At 45.8% G+C, this 18,777-nt stretch overlaps 1 protein-coding gene across 1 annotated transcript in view; it reads right to left on the bottom strand.

Annotated features, from left to right (window-relative positions):
- GMIP (GEM interacting protein) overlaps positions 1-18,180 on the bottom strand; it is a 29,603-nt gene extending 11,423 nt beyond the window's left edge. The window contains exons 1-12 of the mRNA XM_074980379.1: positions 17,925-18,180; positions 16,676-16,769; positions 13,932-14,007; positions 13,031-13,088; positions 11,176-11,301; positions 9,084-9,148; positions 6,280-6,390; positions 4,635-4,715; positions 3,847-4,035; positions 2,024-2,161; positions 1,044-1,234; positions 219-343 (exon numbers count right to left, since the gene is read on the bottom strand). Coding sequence (XP_074836480.1) covers positions 219-343; positions 1,044-1,234; positions 2,024-2,161; positions 3,847-4,035; positions 4,635-4,715; positions 6,280-6,390; positions 9,084-9,148; positions 11,176-11,301; positions 13,031-13,088; positions 13,932-14,007; positions 16,676-16,769; positions 17,925-18,180 — 1,510 coding nt within the window. The remainder of the gene's footprint in view (positions 1-218; positions 344-1,043; positions 1,235-2,023; positions 2,162-3,846; positions 4,036-4,634; positions 4,716-6,279; positions 6,391-9,083; positions 9,149-11,175; positions 11,302-13,030; positions 13,089-13,931; positions 14,008-16,675; positions 16,770-17,924) is intronic.
- Positions 18,181-18,777: the final 597 nt, after the last annotated feature.

The following is an 18,777-nucleotide window of genomic DNA, read 5'->3' as shown; positions in this document are numbered from 1 at the left end:
TCCCAATTCTTGAGAATAAGAGTGTTTTACCCACAAAAACTCGACCTAATAAGTGCATTAATTTCTAAGGTGCCAGAGGACTGCTTATTATTTGTGAAACTAGATACTAACATCCCTACCCCTCTGAGACTTCTAATCTATCCTTGGCTACAAACATTTATGAATCAAGCAGCAGTAACACAAAAGAGAGTTAATTTTTTATTTTTAAATAAACCTACTTTGTTCACTGTTTGTGGAAAACTGCTTTCCTAATGCATCTTCTGTTGAGATGCTCAGATCGTTTGCAGAGGATGAGATGCAGGAGTATGGCACAGCATTCTTTTTTCTGACACTAGGAGGAGACCTAAGAATGAAATACATGGGGTAACAAAGTAGGTGAGGGAATATCTTTTACTGGACCAACTTCTGTTTGTGCAAGAGACAACCTTTTGAGCTACATACACTTAACTCAGATCTCGGAGCAACATGACAACAATGCTTCAGACGAAATACACAAGCGGGGCTGTTTTCTGTTTTGTTTTTTAAAATGTCTTTCATTAGTTAGGAATAAAACAATACTAACAAATGGTATTGCACTACAGATGTACATGATGCTTCAGAGCAGTGGTGGGGAACCTAAGGCCTGGCCCACGGTTTCTCTTGATTGGACTCACAAAGCTTGAGGCTTGCCAGTGCTGGTGCTCCAGCAGTGGGAGAGTTCTGTGGCTGGAGCCCCAGGGCTGCTCCCTGTAGCATCTGACTTGGGGCAGACAGCTGGGTTGATACCCTTGTGTATGCTCCAAGACTTACTGATCAAAACAAGGAACCCAAATAATCCATGGGAGGCTGTTCTCAGCTAGTATTAATAGAAGCTATGCAGAGACCTCAAGGGGAGAACAGATCCTTCTGGATTTTAGCTTGTTGTACTTCTCAAAAAGTCTTCTCAGAATTAATAACCCTCAAGTGACTTTACAGCCTAAAATGTTTTAAATGAGCCTTTTTAGTCATCTTATTATACATGCCAAGCCATGGAGCCACCAGCTCTGGTTCTACATTTTTTTTACCTCCTCCCTGCAGGAACAAATGCTTCAAATTCAAACATCTCCATGGGGACCTCTTTCTTCTGCAGCTTCTGAATGAATTCCAGATATTTCTCACCCACTTTGTAGGGCTTGCAGTACTCGGTCAAGTTCTCGTACCCCACTGGAATCTTCTCGGCCTTACTTTGCTGCAACTTGAACATCCTCAAGGTGACCTTATGGAAATTTCAAAAAGCATGAAACACCCCTCACCCTAAGTGACCTTCCCTTTCCCTGGTGTATCCCCTAGGCCCTCAACTCAGTTTGTGAGCAAGGCTCCTGCACAGCCCCTGCAGTTACCTGCTGTTTCCTATTTACTGATATATCTGCATAGCATTTTAGTTTCACTTTGTTAACGAAATTATTCAAAGAATTACAATTAATTTAAATAAATCTGCATACAAGCCAATTTGCTAGTCAAAACACAGGCTCCTTTTCCCATAGCCAGCAGCTGCAGGAACTGACTCATGCATCTGATGAAGGGGGTCTTTGCCCATGAAAGCTTATCCTCCAAAATATCTGTTAATCTATAAGGTGCCACAAGACTTTTTGTTGTACTTTAGTCATAATCATTGGTGAAGCTGGAGAGAACTTCTCTGGGTAAGCCAAGAGGGCTTCACCCGCTCTATGCTAAATTGTTTACAGGATGAACTTAGCCCACCGGCTCAGAGCCTGATTCTAGCCTCTCTTTCTATCTCCACCATTATCTCTCACCAGAGTCAGCCTTGTCCCACAGACTCCACGATGCAGTAGGAAGATTGTGGTTACTACAGCTATGTAAGTGACCACTGATCCTTGCAAAATTAGCACTACAGCAATGCTCAGGGTATGAGCTGTGTTCTGATACTGCTACAAACCCACCACATGTAGGATAATTATCTGTCAGGTATAGAAGAATCAGTTGGCCTGTCCTGAATGCTGACTACCAGTGACTCTGGCAATTGGCACAGCAATGTCATACTCACGCGTGTCAGCACTTCGTCCCCTTGGTAAATGAGTTTACGAATATGGGAGACAATCCTCTCCCTCACTTTCTCCAGCTCCTGCCGACGAGAGTTGGCATCACTGATGCACATCTTGTAAGAAATCTCTGTTTCCTGAACCTGGGTACAGCAAAATAAAAAATGAAGCAGCAGCAGTCCCAGGGTGTATACCCTGGAAATGATGGGCAGGAGACCACAGTGCAGCCACAAATGAAGGCGACGTGTGATGATGCAGAACACAACAAGAGATTAGCCGTGTGGGGCTTTATGATTGCACCCTCAGCAAGTTTGAGGATGACACTAAGCTAGGGGGAGAGGTAGATACACTGGAGGGTAGGGACAGGGTCCAGAGTGACTTAGACAAATTGGAAGACTGGGCTGCAAGAAATCTGATGAGGTTCAATAAGGACAAGTGCAGAGTCCTACACTTGGGCCTGAAGAATCCCAAGCATTGTTATAGGCTGGGGTTTGATGGGCTTAGTAGTAGTTTTGCAGAAAAGGACCTGGGAACTGCAGTGGAGGAGAAGCTGGACATGAGTCAACAGTGTGCCATTGTAGCCAAGAAGGCTAATGGCATATTAGGTTGCATCAAGAGGAGCGTTGCCAGTAGATCACAGAATCACAGATCCAGAGAAGTGATTATTCCTCTTTATTTGGCTTTGGTGAGGCCACATCTGGACTACTGTGTCCAGTTCGGGGTCCCCAGTTATGGGAAGGATGTGGACACACTGGAGAGGGTCCAGCGGAGGGTGACCAAAATAATTAGGGGGCTGGAGCATATGACCTATCAATAAAGGTTGAGAGAATTGGGTCTGTTTAGTCTGCAGAAGAGAAGACTGAGGGGGGATTTGATAACAGCCTTCAGCTTACTGAAGGGAGGTTGCAATGGAGAGAGGCTGTTCACAGTGGTCACAGATGGCAGAACATGGAACAATGGTCTCAAGCTGTGGTTGGGAAGGTCCAGGTTGAACATTAGGAAAATCTTTTTCACTAGGAGAGTGGTGAAGCATTGGAATGGTCTACCCAGGGAAGTAGTGGAGTCTCCATCCCTGGAGGTGTTTAAGTTTCGGCTTGACCAAGCCCTGGCTGGGCCGATCTGATGGGGTTTGGTCCTGCCTTGGGTAGGGGGCTGGATTTGATGGCTTCCTAGGTCTCGTCCAGCTGTATTGTTCTATGATTCTATGATTGTATGATGCATTTATATTAAGTCCTAGTGCTGATTTTCAATACTTCTGTTGATATAATTTAAAAAAATCCTAGATAGGAAAATATTTTTGTGGAAAATTAAAAATTTCAGCAATATCAATTTGTCATGAAAAAGTTTGTTTTGGAAAAAAGGCCGTTTTTAGACAAAACAAAACTTTGCATTCAAAAAATTGTGGTCATATGTAATTAACAGGTTACAAACTCTTCATAAGGCTAGTGAATTCAAACTCATCAGTGTCACTGAAGCATTCTGCATTGCTCTGCGGCACATTCAGTTCGGGGCATTCAGCCTACAGGGGTGTTTAGCCCAGCATGACAAAGCCACTGAGCACTGAATGTTCCTCTTTACACAAGCTACCTCAGGGATACAAACTCTTCTGGGTACAGGTACCTTCGTGGGTGCCAAAAATGGGAAAGAGCAGAGGGTATTCAGAATGATGAAAGGCTGAAAACTCAAGACCTAAGCCTGCTCAATCTCACATTCCAGCAGCAAAGGATGAACCCAGTAGTCTCATAATATTTCACTGAGTGCCCAATATTACAAGTGGCTCCTAAGTTTGTTGAGTCTGTTTCCCAGCTCTGCAGTACACGCCCATCACCTTCACTTGTGCCTCCTCCTGAGAGCGGCGCCGTTTCTCCAGCTGCTTGTTGGCACTGCCAGGGTGGGTTGCTGCTAAGCTCTGGTACTCCTCCTCTGCCTTAGCACTCAGCACCTTAGCTTTCTCCAGCTCCTCGCAGCGCTGTATGTAGTGCAGGCGGGATTTACGCAAGGACGACAGTGAATCATTCTGGAATCAGAGAAGGAGGGTGTTTAGGGAACATCATCAGACTAGAAAGAGAGTAGGACCAGAAGTCATAAAAGCATCTGCTTCTTGGGTGCCAACGTTCACTTCTTATAGAGCAGACTCTATGCAAACTTCACTTACAATACCAAGGAGCAAGCTTAGAATTCAGAAGCACCTGACTCCCAGCCCTGGGCTTATGCTACTTATCACGCTGCCCTGAATTTCACCAGCTTCACTGCACACCTCCAACTAATTATTTTGATATTAATGATGATTGTCACTAGGCTTTAGAGCAGGTACCCCCTTGAGATGAATGAGTATGTCTACGCTGCAATTAGACACCTGTGGTTGGCCCATAACAGCTGACCAAGGATCATGGGGCTCAGAATAAGGGGATGTTTAATTGTAGTGTAGATGCTAAGGCTTAGGCTGCAGCCCAAGCTCTGGGACCCTCCCACCTTGCAGAGCAGTGTAGGGCAGGATGAAGGATTCCCCAGTAAGGCTGCTGTTAGCACTTGTCCCTGCATGGTCTTAAAGGTCCCCTTTTCTCAATGTTCTGGGCCTGCAGCTGCCACTGGCTTTGCTCTCTCTTGGGTTCTTACCATTCTTTTCTGTTCCTTTAGCCACTGATCTTTGAACTCCTTCCGCCACTTCTCAATTTCATTCCTCTTGGCTGAGAGTGGCTGCAAGGGAACAATGGTGAAGGTGAAAACAGCTGAGCTCAGTTGCAAGCCCTATGGCGTATGTGGGACAGGAAGTCACATGGTATGGCCACAATGGCTCTTCTACCTTAAAATTTATTAACCTTGAACATGACCCTTCACTTTGTCTCACAGATGTTGGAGCTGTTTAAGGGTAAGTGTCAGGGTACTAAGCATACCCCTTTATTCCTGCAGCCTCTTTTCATACCTACACCTGTAAAGGATTCAGTCAAACCAAGTCACTTCATGTCATCGAGCTCACTAAAAAGGCAAATCTGCAGCACCTGCCCTGCCTTGGCCAGAGTTACTGAGCAAACTACTGGGAAGGCAGGAAAAACTCCTTCCAGGTCACTTAGCGTATGTCTACACTAGAATTAGACACCCATGGCTGACCTGAGCCATCTGACATGAGCTTCTGGGACTTGGGCTGTGGGGCAGTTTCATTATGGCAGATGTTCTGGTTGGTGCTCCAGCCTGAGCATGGACATCTACATTGCAATGAAACAGCCCCACAGCCTAAACCCCACAAGCCCAAGTCAGTGGCCATGGGCTAGCTGTGTGTATTTATCTAAAGTGCAGACATACCCAAAGCTACTCAGCAGCTGCCACTGTAGTCTGAAGCTAGAATAGGTCCCTGACTATGGGCTGGTCTACACTTGAAAATAAATTAGACCTAAGATAGCCAACTCCAGCTACAAGAACTGCATAGCTGAAGTCGACCTTAGATGGCATTTCCATTGTAGAGTCACTGCAGGAGGTCGACGGGAGAACTGGTTTCTGGGTCCAGTAGCCCTTCCCACTAGGCTGGGCAGGGCGGGCGGGGCTTAGCAGTTTCCAGCATCCAAATAGTACTCTTATGACAGCAAGGAGTACTGCAGTTGATGGGGACACACTCAGATTTTGATTTAGCACGTCCCCTTAGTGCAGACATCCCCTATGTATGGGTCTCTCTCCCTTGCTCACACATGCACAGTATAGAGAGAAACAGTGGAGGAGGTAAAGACAAATATGCCTGGGACCTCTGCAGAGTGACGCTCCAAGTTACAGACTGCTTGATCCCCCTGCATAGGCCTGGGTATCTTGCCAGTTCAACTGAGCAGAAACACTCTTCTCATAGCTAGAAGAATGGGCAGGATGAGCTAAAGCAAGGTTCTGCTCTAGAAATGGCCTGTGAAAAGGCCCTTCTTTATTGCCTCCCAGCTACTCCAGATCAAATCCATGTGGTTATCTAATAAAAAGGGACTGCAGATTGCACCTGGCCCCTGAGAGGCCAGCTGAGGTCTTTCTAGCTCTCTCTCATTGTCACTGTTGATCTGAGACAGCTGAAGTGCCATATGAGTGCTGGCCATAGGAAGGTGAAGAGGGACACAGTTTGGAGGTGAGGCTGTGAACTCAGAAACCAAAGCTTCCGAGGTCCTCTTTTTCCAAAGCTGAGTGTGAACTTCCTTCCCATTACTCGGTAAAAGCAGAGCATCTAGCTCTCAAAAGGCTGCCCTGAGCTAACCAGTGAGATTAAAGCATCTGACCTAAACAGGAAATACAGTACCTGATAGTATTCTCTCAGCTGCAAAGCCCCTGCAGTCTCAATTGCTAAATTCCCAACCTGTATGTCATGTTCCAGGACCATGGCATAGAGCAGCTGGAGTGGCATACAGACCTGGAGAGACAGAGAGTCTACATCAGAAATACTAGGGAGTCACTGCAGTTTCTCTGTTTTAAAGAGCTTATTTACAGAAAAAAGGAGGAAAGTAGCACTTTAAAGACTAACAAAATAATTTATTAGTTGAGCTTTTGTGGGACAGACCCACTTCTTCAGAGCATGGCCAGACCAGAACAGACTCAATATTTAAGGCACAGAGAACCAAAAATAGTAATCGAGGTTGACAAATCAGAAAAAAAAAAAAGAAAAATTTGCTCTGATTTGCTCACCTTGATAATTTTTTTTCTGAGTTGTCAACCTCGATTACTATTTTTGGTTCTCTATGCCTTAAATATTGAGTCTGTTCTGGTATGGCTATGCTCTGAAGAAGTGGGTCTGTCCCATGAAAGCTCACCTAATAAATTATTTTGTTAGTCTTTAAAGTGCTACTTGACTGCTTTTTTTTTTTGATATTTACAGAAACGGTTGCCCATGTTGATTAAAGAAGTATGGATTGGATAAATGGACTGTAGGATGGCTAGAAAGCTGTCTAGATGGTTGGGCTCAATAGGTAGTGATCAATAGCTCAATGTCTGGCTGGCATTTGGTTTCAAGTGGGAAGCCCCAGGGATCAGTTCTGGATCCAGTATTGTTCAACATCTTTATTAATGATCTGGATGAAGAGATGGCTTGCACCCTCAGCAAATTTCCAGATGACACTAAGCTACGAGGACAGGTAGATATGTTGGAGTGTAGGGATAGGGTCCAGAGTGACCTAGATAAACTGGAGGATTGGGCCAAAACTAATTTGATGAGGTTCAACAAGGTCAGGTGCAGAGTCCTGCACTTGGGATGGAAGAATCCCAAGCATCGTTACCAGGTGGATGCCGACTGGCTACATAGCAGTGCAGCAGAAAAGGACCTGGGGATTACAGTGGATGAGAAGCTGGATATGAGTCAACAGTGTGCCCTTGTAGTCAAGAAGGCTAATGGCACATTGGGGTGCATTAGGAGGAGTACAGCCAGCAGATCTAGAGCAGTTATTCCTCTCTATTCAGCACCGGTGAGGCCACATCTGGAGTACTCAGTTCAGTTCTGGGCCCCCCAGTATAGAAAGGATGTGGATGCATTGGAGCAGGTCCAGCAGAGGGCAATGAAAATGATTAGGGGGCTGGAACATATGACCTATGAGGAGAGGCTGAGGGATATGGACTTATTTAGTTTGCAGAAGAGAAGAGTGAGGGACAATTTGCTAGCAGCCTTCAACTTCCTGAAGGGTGGGGCTCTAAACAGGATGGTGAGAGGCTGTTCTCAATAGAGATGGATGGTAGAACAAGGATCAATGGTCTAAAGTTACAAGGAGTGAGGTGTAGGTTGGATATTAGGAAAAACTATTTCACCAGGAGAGTGATGAAGCACTGGAATGCGTTACCTAGAGAGGTGGTGGAATCTCCACCCCTAGAGGTTTTTAAGCCCTAACTTGACAAAGTCCTGGCTGGAATGACGCAGTTAGAGTTGATCCTGCTTTTGGCAGGGGGCTAGACGCAACGACCTCCTGAGGTCCCTTCCATCTCTAGGATTCTATTATTCTATGATTACACTAATAGCAAACATACGCTGCTCATCACAAAGAAGCAGCAAAGGGAGTTTTTATTTTTTGTTCTGCTCCTTTGACATATTACAAATGCATCCCCTTGTCACCTGCACAAAACACTCTTTCTTCCCTTTGGGGCCACTAACAGCAGATAAGCAAAGGGTGCAGCTGTCCAGGGGCTCAGTGATTTATAAGGGTCCAGAGCTCTTGGCTGTTACCACCACTACTGCAGCCACAACAATGGCCAGAGCTCCAAGCCCTTTTAAACTGTGGTCAGAGCCCCTGGCTGCATGCACTGGGCAGCACAGAAGTGGATTGTAATGGGGCCAGAGCTGTCCTCCACAGCTTTCCCAGGGGCTCAGAATTTTTGTTTTCAGCCCTGGTTCCCTTAATAACCTTATGGAAGGAAAAAGGAATTGTCCCAGCTCTGAGGGCTTTATTAACTATGACAGTTAATGCTGGAAAGGACTGTTGGAAGGACTATAAAATCTCTGGCTTCGGGACTTAAACTAATCTTTAACTATTAGGAGAGAAGATGACATTTCATAGAGAACTTAGCTGCCTGATTAGCTGCCTATTGTGGGGTTTCTTGCAACTTTCTCTGAGGCTTCTTGTGTTGCCCACTGGCGGAAACAGGATACTGGGCTAGATGAATAATGGGTCCAATCCAATCTGGCAATTCCCACTGTCTTAGGTGGGCATTTAGAACGTCCCTAATGCCCTTGCTCATAACTGTACACAGCAATTTGCTGAACTTTGTAGCACTTCAAAGCCCAACAAAATAATTTGTTAGGTGATGAGCTTTTGTGGGGCAGATGCACTTCTTCTGAAGAAGTGTCTGCCCCGCAAAAGCTCATCACCTAATAAATTATTTTGTTGGGCTTTAAAGTGCTACGTGACTGCTTTTTTTATATGTTTGTTTGTTTCTTTAGAATACAGACTGATAAAGCTACCTCTTTGTTACTTTGCAGCATTTGTGTTTTTAAGGAATGGGATATCATGTCCTATAGGCCTCAGCAAAATTCAAACAAAGCCAGCATGGCTCCATGAGTGATGTGTACACAGTGGCACAATAAGTGAAAGCAATCCAAGAAAAACAATCCCAAAGAAATTATACCTGTTGGTTAATGGCAAACCGGCCTGATTCTGCTATCTTCACCATATTTTTGGCAAAATCTATTTCTGTGAAAGGGAAGAATAGGTTAATCTCTAGCTCTGCAGTGGCAAGAACAGAGGTGTTCCCCAGCCCATATGTCAATTAGCATTACCCTAGAGCAGGGATTCCCAGCCTATGGGTCCCCATTAGATTTTCTAAGTGTCAGGAGCTGGGCTGCTCTGAACCACATGTGGCTCTTTAACCAGCCATGTTGCAGCTCCTGCTGCTCACTCCCCCAGATCCCAGTCCCTGCCCTTCCACAGGGAAATGGAATTCAGTTTAATTGGTTTAATGGCTGGCAGGAAGGAACTGGCTGTTAAACCAATTAAACTAAGTCCTATTTCAGCACGGCAGGGCAAGGAACTTCCTGTGCTGCAGGTGGGGGAAGAAGTAGGAGGGGTGGGGGAAGCCACATTGAGGAGGCAGCAGTGGCCTGGCAAAGGAGCAGTGGGGGAACCGCAGTGGTGCTTGTGTGAGGTAGGCGAGGGCTTGTTTTGGGGCTGCGAGGGGTTTAAGGCCTGGGGGTGGGTGGGCAGTTTGGGGCTGCAAGGGTTTAAGCCTGTGGACAGGGGCAGTTTGGGGCTGTGCAGGGTTCAAGACTGGGGGCGGAGGGGGAGGAAATCAAGATTTATATTATTTTTTTCCCCAGGAAAGAACCTCTCCCCTCCATCCCCCGTTTTGAATTGCCTTGGGTCACAAGATCTTACTGAATTGTCGGAATGCGTCACCATCTCAAAAAGGTTGGGAACCACAGCCCTACAGGTAGGAACGCCATTTCAGATTTTGGAGGGTGAAGGCACAAGATTCCTGGGGCTATTTTCTACAGTCAATGGTCCACAGTAACTTAAAAACTAGCCCCAAAGTAGCCCAATCTATTTATTTAAACATTTTTAATTAACACTGTGGTCTATACCTTTCAAAAGAATTATTACACAGAACAGGGGTGGAGAGCTTATCCCACTCAGAGGATGCGGGGAGCCTTGAGCCTTGCAAGCCAGGTCAAGGCAAGCCATGGTCAACATCCCCCCCAAGGGCTCTGTCAGGCAGAGAAGAAGTAGTGGCTCTGTGTGCTGCTATCCCACCTGTCTGTGGCTGTGGAAAAAGCACAGCAGGGAAGCTCTGCCCCTGTGCTTGCCTGCAGACTCCTCCCTCATCGCTCCCTCTGGTCAGGAGTCACAGCCAATGGGAGCAATGGAAGGTGACCGCTGTGAGCACAAGGTGGTGTGGCACCACCTGTGCCACCCGGGAACTGGGCCAGATAGGCACCCCAATTCTATATGCCCTCCTCCACGCTCCCTTGCTGCCCAGATCCTGCCTTGGCAGCCTGGTCCTGCACTCTTCCTCCCCCAACACCCTCAGTCTGATCTTGCACCCTCCATACTGCCCAGATCCTGCACCCTCAGGACACTTCTGTACCCTTCCACCCAGACCCTGTGCTCCTAACCCTTTCCTGCACCCTCCTCCCTCCTGTACCCTCAACCTGATCCTGCACCCAGACCCTCTCCCCACCACCACCCTCATCCCCAGCCTGCTTCTGCACCCCACTTCCTGTTCAGGCACTGCACCCCAACCCACTCCTTCACCTTCTCTTCCACCCGGACCCTGCACTCCCAGCCTGATCCTGCACCCTCCCTCATGCCAAAAGCCTCCCATCAACACCCTCAGCCTACTTCTGCACCTTACCTTCTGTCTAGGCACTGTGTCCCCAAGCAACTCCTGCACCCTCCCACCCAGATCCACCCTCAACCTGCTCCTGCATCCTACCACCTAAACAGACCCCCCATATCGCTACTGCCAATCTGCTCCTGCACCACTCTGCATTTTAATATGAGTTCAAACCCAAGTTAGAAAGCAATCTTTCACCTGCTCCTTGTTACCTTATTTGAACCTATTACTGCCTGCCATAACCCTCCTGATGGCTCTGCAGAGAAACCCCAAGCTTGGAGAATACAAAGACTTACATCTGGCCCTATTTTACCCTTGTGCAATGATAGAATTTGGTATCATACATGGAAGCTGAGGAAAGATTATGGATTCCACTAGCAGGCCTCACCATAATTCAAGCGTTTTTCAATCCAGCTGAGCAGTTCTTTGACATATTTACACCAAGTTTTGGCATATTCAAGGGCTGCATCAACACCACCTTCACATTTTATCAGCATCTCATCAGCCTCTTCAACTGCGAAAATAAATCCAGATTCAGAAGGGCTTCAGAAGACAAACAGACAGAGGGTCCTGCAGTGTGAATCTCCCTGGTACCTTGGCTTGTGCCATCTTCAGATTATACCAGGTCATAAAAAAGACCTTTCATGGAGCAGCAGTGCTATAGTAGCTTATTTCACAGCGATCTCACCCTACCTCCCCAGTACAGCCATATGAGTTGAAGGCATTTTAGATGCATTTGGTCCCAATAAAATGCTTTTAAAATAGAATCGTCATTCATTTTTTTAAATTATAGGCCAGAGCCCATTGTGTAGCGATGATAAGAGTGGTGAACTGCAGTTATGTTCCCTCACTGCTCTCGAAGGATGTTGAGAAAGACAAACACAATGGTGATGGTGATCAACAGCAGCATTTCAAATACCATAACTGATTTTAATTATTGAGCAAATAAATTTTGTACTACAAATTGACAGATAGCAATAGTAATATAGTGAATTAACATCTTGGTGCTCTAAAGTCAAAGTCAGTATAAAATGTAGGATATTAGTGAGATAACAGGTGAAAATGTAAACGAGGCTCAGAGGCAATATGAGGGTAGCCACCTCACATTTACCCTGAAAGATTAACATAGATTGAGAGTGGAGGCTAATTAACACAACAGGCCACACCTGAGGGGAAATAGGTGGCTAAATAATCCCCTGACTCTGTGAGGGAGTCATTGGAGGAGGAAGGAACAGAACTGGGTCTATAAAGACCAGTAAATCCACAGTTGCTCCCTGAGAATAGGCTGTTAGGAGGATGGCAAACTCAGAGAGAAGAGTTAAGAGAGCGTTCAAGGAAAGGTAGTAAGGTCTAAAAGGGAACAGACCTTCACTGCTGATTTGAGGGTTCCTAAGATGGAACCCAGAGAAAAGGATGTGCCTGTTTTCCCTACCAACCACTGAGGGAGTGGCACCAGGGGCAGTGAAAGGGAAGACTGACACTGATGGTGACGATGAACTTTGATATACAGGCCCGAAAGGGACTAGCTGGAGGACTGAGTCATGAAGGGGGAACTGCAGAGAGAGGATAGAGAGATGGTGTGCAAGTGCAGGAAGATATGTTAGCCTTGCAGTGCTAAATCCCAGAGTAGTCAAGAGGAGGTACCATCCTGGTGATGAGTAGAGTACTTCATCACAAGGGGTTACAGTTAGGGATATTGAGAGTTAACCAGTAAGCCTCACCCTATATGGATGAGACTTACTGGTTATGGTTAACCATTGTGGGCTGGAGCAGCCTGCCAGCTGCCATGGGCAGGGGCTGCTCTAGTGGGGCCTGCTGATGGTGAGGAGCACTCCAACCTGGCCAGAGCAGCCTAGATGCACAATGGCCCTGGGAGCACTGCTAGCCAGGGGAGCTCCAACCTGGATGGAGCAGCCCTGGTTTGTGGTGGCTGCAGGGAGAGGGTGCTTCAGACTGGCCAGCCGTCAATGCGACTGTTTAATCAGTTATCAATTAAACTTAACATTCAACTGGTTAACTAATTAAATTTTTACATCCCTAGTTATAGAGAGCAGTGTGAATACTGAACTGTAAAACCCCAGAGAGTCATTTTTGATTACAGTTAAATCTACTGCAGTTTGCCCGTGGCAACCGGGTGACTTCTGAACTATACATTTGTGTTACTAGATGGGGCACAAGAGCCAATGATCGAAATGGATCAACTGTTCTTGAGTCATGTATATATTTCACTTCTCTTAAGTTACCTGTGATGTTTGTCTGCATCTGCCCCTCCAAACTGCTTTTGCAGAAATTTTCATCCACCTGCGAAATGAAGAGTAAAAATATATCCAGATGTTTAGAGGATTTTACTGACAGATGGTTTTGGGGTCTTCTTCTTGCCTGGGAAGTTTTATGTAGTGAGGAGGATGGCTCAAGACCTGACTGGGACTAGTGGCATCATATAAAACTCCACAATTTACAGGAATGTGAGGGACAGATAAGCTTCTAGCCCTCTTAGCTCAGGAAAAAAAGCCTAAAAGATAACATGAGTCCAAAACCTGAAACCAAATACAAAGAACTCCAAATCTACTATTTTTAACAAATCTCATGCTTTTTCATACATTTGTTGAAATTAGGGCTAGACGGAATCATTAGCTCACCTACTCTGACCATCTGTATATCATTAAATTTCACTGAGACAATAGTTTGTGTTGACTAAAGCAATTCTTCTGAGCTTTTAAACAAATCTCACGTTTTATTTTTGCTAGCTGATTCATGATTTTTGAACACTTTGGGTTACCACTTTACCATCTTGTCAGACTTTTTGCACAGCACAGGCCCTGAAATTTACTCAATGATTCCTGACATAGAAAAAATTACTTTTTCTTCTAATCTGCAAGAGTGAATGCAAACAGCATGAATCTGAAAATTTCCATGAAGTTTGTCTCTTCTTTAGCTGCCAAAGTAAAGATAGCCAAGCTAACTTTTTCATTTTCTATTCTACATGCGTTCTTATGACACTATAACTGTACTTGTTCACCTAGCACCTCTCTCCCCCCCCACCATCCCCATTGTAAGAATCCTAACCAAAACAAGTTAATATTTCTTGTTAGAATAAATGCTAATTACGAACTCTATTGAAAAAGATTCTGTCTCTTGACTTACTGGAAGCATCTCATTCTCTGGGGTCAGGTCTGTGGTGTCAGTGCTTTCTGTGTTACCAATGAACATGTCAGCTGTCCTGTAAAGTAAATACACTGATTAAATAATATAACAACATCAGAGTGTGCATGGATTAAAGCTGAAGGACAAGATTTTGGAGCAGAGACTGTCACTAGCACTGTACAGCACCTAACACAATGGGACTTTGAATCAGATTGCTAGTATATGTCTAGGTGCTAGTATAATACACATCTTAAATAATGACAACAATAACAATAATGGGCCAGATTCTGCTCTGTGTCACTTGCATAAACCTCTGAAAACATCCTCTCTCTAATAAGATGCTGCAAAATTCAGAGGACGAGAAGGTGATTCACCAGCTTAGGAAAAAAAAGTTATTAACCAGTCATAACTGTTGTTATTTGAGATGTGCTGTTCACATCCATTCCAATTTAGTGTGCACGCACCATGTGCATATAGGTTGGAAACCACAAAGTTAGCCAGGGAGCTCCCTGGAGTGGCATTTTTGTATGGGTCCCTGAAGAGGGACAGAGGAGGGAATGGGAGAGTGGGGGAAGTGGAATTGGATCACATAGCCCATGTGCAGGACCTATCAGTCTAGAGATTGCAGAACTGCGCTGCCTACAGCAGCGTCATTCTGGGCTTGCTGATCAATGGCATCAAGGTTGTGTAGCAATCCTGGTGTGCCAGGCTGGTGCTAGCAGGACCACCCTGGCCCCATCCCAGCAGAACTTGAGAATGACCTTGTGGATTAAGGAGAATGGGGGAAGGGTATACATTAGCCGATCCTTCCAGGACAGCATGAACTTGTCTGCAAGGGATCCTGGCTTGTGACCACAGAATGAGAAGAAGAAAAGGCATTTATTTTTCTCTGATGTGAACAGATTAACTTGGGGTGCTCCCCAGCAATGCAGGATGGATTAGAGAGCATCACCCCTCACTGACCATTTGTGGTTGTGCAACGACCTGATGAAGTGGGCTAAAACTACATTCCTGACTCTGGAGAGCTAAGAAGCCCCAGCAGTATGGATTATGGAGTGGGCTATGCAGAAGTTCCAGCGGAGGAGCACCTCCTGGCGCAGTGTGGATGACCTTGTCCTGCCCTGCTTGTTGATATAAAACATTGTGGTGGTATTGCCTGTCAGAACTGTCACATTGTAAACTGTGCTGCCTGGCTTAGACCTAGCCCTCACTAGGTGTCATGGCTGCTCTGTAAGTTGCTGGTGCTGTGGAATGCTACTGCACTTGTGAGCCTGGGGAGAAGAGGTGCTGGCACTGGGTATGTGGTGAAGCTGAGGTGTCAAGTGTCAGTGCCAGGGGGCAGTGCTGCTCACTTCTCCATGCTAGCAAGAACCGAATTTCCCTTGCTAGTGTCATGGCAGGGCACAGCTCCTGTTGAGTAACTGACGGCTAAGCATCTTGAGCCAGTAGTGAGCACAAGTGCGACCCCATGTCGGAGATTGATGCTGGGTTCTGGCGAGAACCAGTGTGGGGCACAGTGATGGTCCAGAGATGGAGAATGCCTCATCAGCGACATGGCTTGCCTCTTGAGATGGGGTGTTTCTGTGGTGCACAGGGTTTCAGCACCTTTCCATGGTTGCGGTTCCACAAACTGGATAAGCCTCATGCATCGACTGCACAACTAGATCCATCACTTCACAATTGATGGGGGGTGCCTAGTACTGGGCTCAATGGTGCCTTGCCTACTGGAGCCAGTGGTGTAGATGTCCTTTGTCTTAACATTGGGAGGCCTGAGGTGGGCTTAGCTGATCTAAGAGGGAAACACCCTCTATCACACACCTTGTGCCTCTTGGGCATCTGAACGTTGGAGCAGTGCCACAGCCAGGATTCTCACTGCTTTGCCATGTTGTTACAGTGCCAGGGCTCTTTAGTCACGCCCTTTGCTGTATCCTGCACTGACACAGGGGTGCTGTACACCAAGGAGCTCTGGCCACTGTGCTTGGATACCACTGGCCAACAATGGGTGAAAACAAAAGTCCATTTCTTTCTTGGTCCATGGCTTAAATGCTTATAGATCCAACAGTGATCTGCCTAACAGGATTCCCCTAGAGAACAGAGGCAGAATTTAGGAGGGTCACTGTTGGGCCTCGAATCCACAGGACCTGAAGCTTTGGTTTTGTGACATAGCCCACCACCCCAGGCAGAAGGTAGAGAACTACCTACCATCCAAATTAATGCTTAACTAATAACAACATTGAAGTAACTCTAAGAACTGGGTAACTAACTTTTGAAGACAAAGCTAGGGTTTAATGCACTTGCTGAACAAGCAAGTAACATTCCAATGCCACCACAAAGGATAAGAAGGAAATAATATACTGGTACTATCATATACTGGTAGTACACGCGGAAGCTCCCTGGCTGACCCTACAGAGGCTGCTCGGGAAAAGTTCCTGACATCCATGCACATGGTGCCTGCACACCTAAATTGGAACTGACATGAGCAATCACTTGAAAAAGAACCTGGAAGATAGTAGTTAGTAAAATAAATCCAAATTATAGGCAGAAAATCTCTAACTTAGAGAAATAGAACAAGGGAGAGGACTTTTCCTAATTTTTCCTAACATGAAAAGGCTATTAATAAGCAGTGGAGGTAATGATTCTCAAAAGATTACATACAGAAAATGCTGCAAGAAAAGGAAAAGGGAAAAGCAGATATGAACGGTTAAAGCCCCACAGAACAAGTCCCATTCTGGTTTTGTACATACGTATTTCCAAGTGAGATTTCTAAGGCATCCAGACTCCGGAAAATCTCACTGTACCGCTTCCTGTTTTCAGTCCCTCTCACTTGGCGGTTGAGATCTGGAGGTAAATATGAAAGAGAAACAGTTGTTCTAAGAAATCCCATTTGGCCTGATCCAATGTCACTGAGGTCACTAGGAGCTCTGTGCATTGCAGTGAGCTATGGTTCAGGTCCAATATACAGAGCACAAGCTGAAACAAATCAGAATGGCAAAGAAATTGGTAAACCATGGTGGAAATGAGATTATGGGAGGCCACAGGAGAGAGGAGCTATTTTCCAAAGGTGCTTGGGTGACCAAGCCCCAAAGAAATAAATAGCCATATCCACAGCCCACTAATATAAATAGGAAACTTTCCACCAGATCCAATGATCTTGGGAACAGACCCAAGATCAGAAGTAAATTAGCAAATTAGTAAATTAGTAAATTTTGGGAACAGGCTTTGAAATGAAATATAAGGAGCATTGGGGGTCAGTGTATGAGAGCACTGTGCACTGGAAGCTTGCGTATAGTGCCTATCTGCACTACACGTGGATCAAGGGCTCATGCATTATGCAGTGGTGATATGGTTTGGAATGTACTTTGGCAGAACTGTGACTCTGTGTAGCACTGCAGAATGGGATTAAGATGCATGGGCAGGGCTGAGTTGTGGAAACTGTACATTGCTTGAACAACACATGCTACCCTGTGTTGCAATGTATTGCGTGTAGTAACCATTTCTTAATACCATACATGCTTATTTCTGATGATACTTTAGCTTAAGAGTGACACAGAGATAGCCATGTTAATTTGTATTCTATCAAAACAAAATAGCAGCCAAGTATCACTTTAAAGACTAGCAAAATAATTTATTAGGTGATGAGCTTTTGTGGGACAGACCCACTTCTTCAGATCTGTTCTGGTATGGCTATGATCCAAAGAAGTGGGTCTGTCCCACGAAAGCTCATCACCTAATAAATTATTTTGCTAGTCTTTAAAGTGATACTTGACTGCTTTTTTGTTTTTTTAGCTGAAGAAATATTGTACAGATTGCATCTCCCTCATCCGGCACCCTTGGGAACTGACTGGTCCTGAACAAGGGAATTTGCTGGATGAAGGGATGTCCCATCTCTCCAGCCCCCCAGCCTACTTCCCCACCCTGCCACTGGCTCTGCACCCTTCTAGCACCCTTGCCTCTGCCACCCCCACCTCTAGCCCCAAAGCCCTACTCCCTTACCTCTGGCCCCTGCTGAGCTGATGCTAGCCCTGGCTGCTGGGTCTAACCTTAGACACGGCTGGGCTGCTAGATTCAGCCCCATCCACTGGTCCCAGTGAAGCCAGCGCCAGCCCTGGCTAGGCAGCTGGATGTGGCCCAGCCCCATGGCCACCAGCATCAGGGAAACCAGCTCAACCAGGCTCCCCTGCACAGGGCCACTGGCCCTCTTGTCATCGGGCTCCCACTCAGCAGGGTTCCAGCCATCGGCCCTCCCCATGGCCCTGGGACCTCTGGTCCAGTAACATCCATGGTCCTGCCAAACCATGGATGTTGATGGACCAGAGAATCCCACTTTTGGGAGGTGCAACCTGCATCTGCTTCATTCCATGACAAGCATTCTTAACACAGGAATAAATTCCTGCCGTTAATCTTTCATTAGGGTGAGTATATTCAACCAAAAACTGCACAAACACAATGGTGGTGGTGAGCACATGTTTTAAGCAGGATGTACAATATGCCAACTTTTGCTTTCTACTCAGCTACATTCAGTTATGACTACAGACAGAAACAAGAACTATCTCACTGCAGAAAGACAAGGGCAGTTTTAAAACAGAAAACGATGCATATTTGTTATAAACAGAAGTAAACTTAACTCTTTTTATTTTTTGTCCCCCGGACATTCTGGGAAACAGGATGTGGTTGACCTAAATCAAGAGTTGCCTCACTTGTAGCTAAGAGGCTCAGTCAGTGAGCAAGCACTTGCAAATGTCACTTAATGGTGCCTGATGGAAAAGTTGTCATGTCTTGTTAATCTCTGACTACAACAGGTCTGTTGTGTCCCAGCTGAAATATGCAGATTTTCAAGTCATGTTTT

This window comes from Carettochelys insculpta, chromosome 29, assembly GCF_033958435.1.
Source record: "Carettochelys insculpta isolate YL-2023 chromosome 29, ASM3395843v1, whole genome shotgun sequence".
Classification (NCBI taxonomy): domain Eukaryota; kingdom Metazoa; phylum Chordata; order Testudines; family Carettochelyidae; genus Carettochelys; species Carettochelys insculpta.
This window is presented reverse-complemented; position numbering and strand designations above follow the sequence as displayed.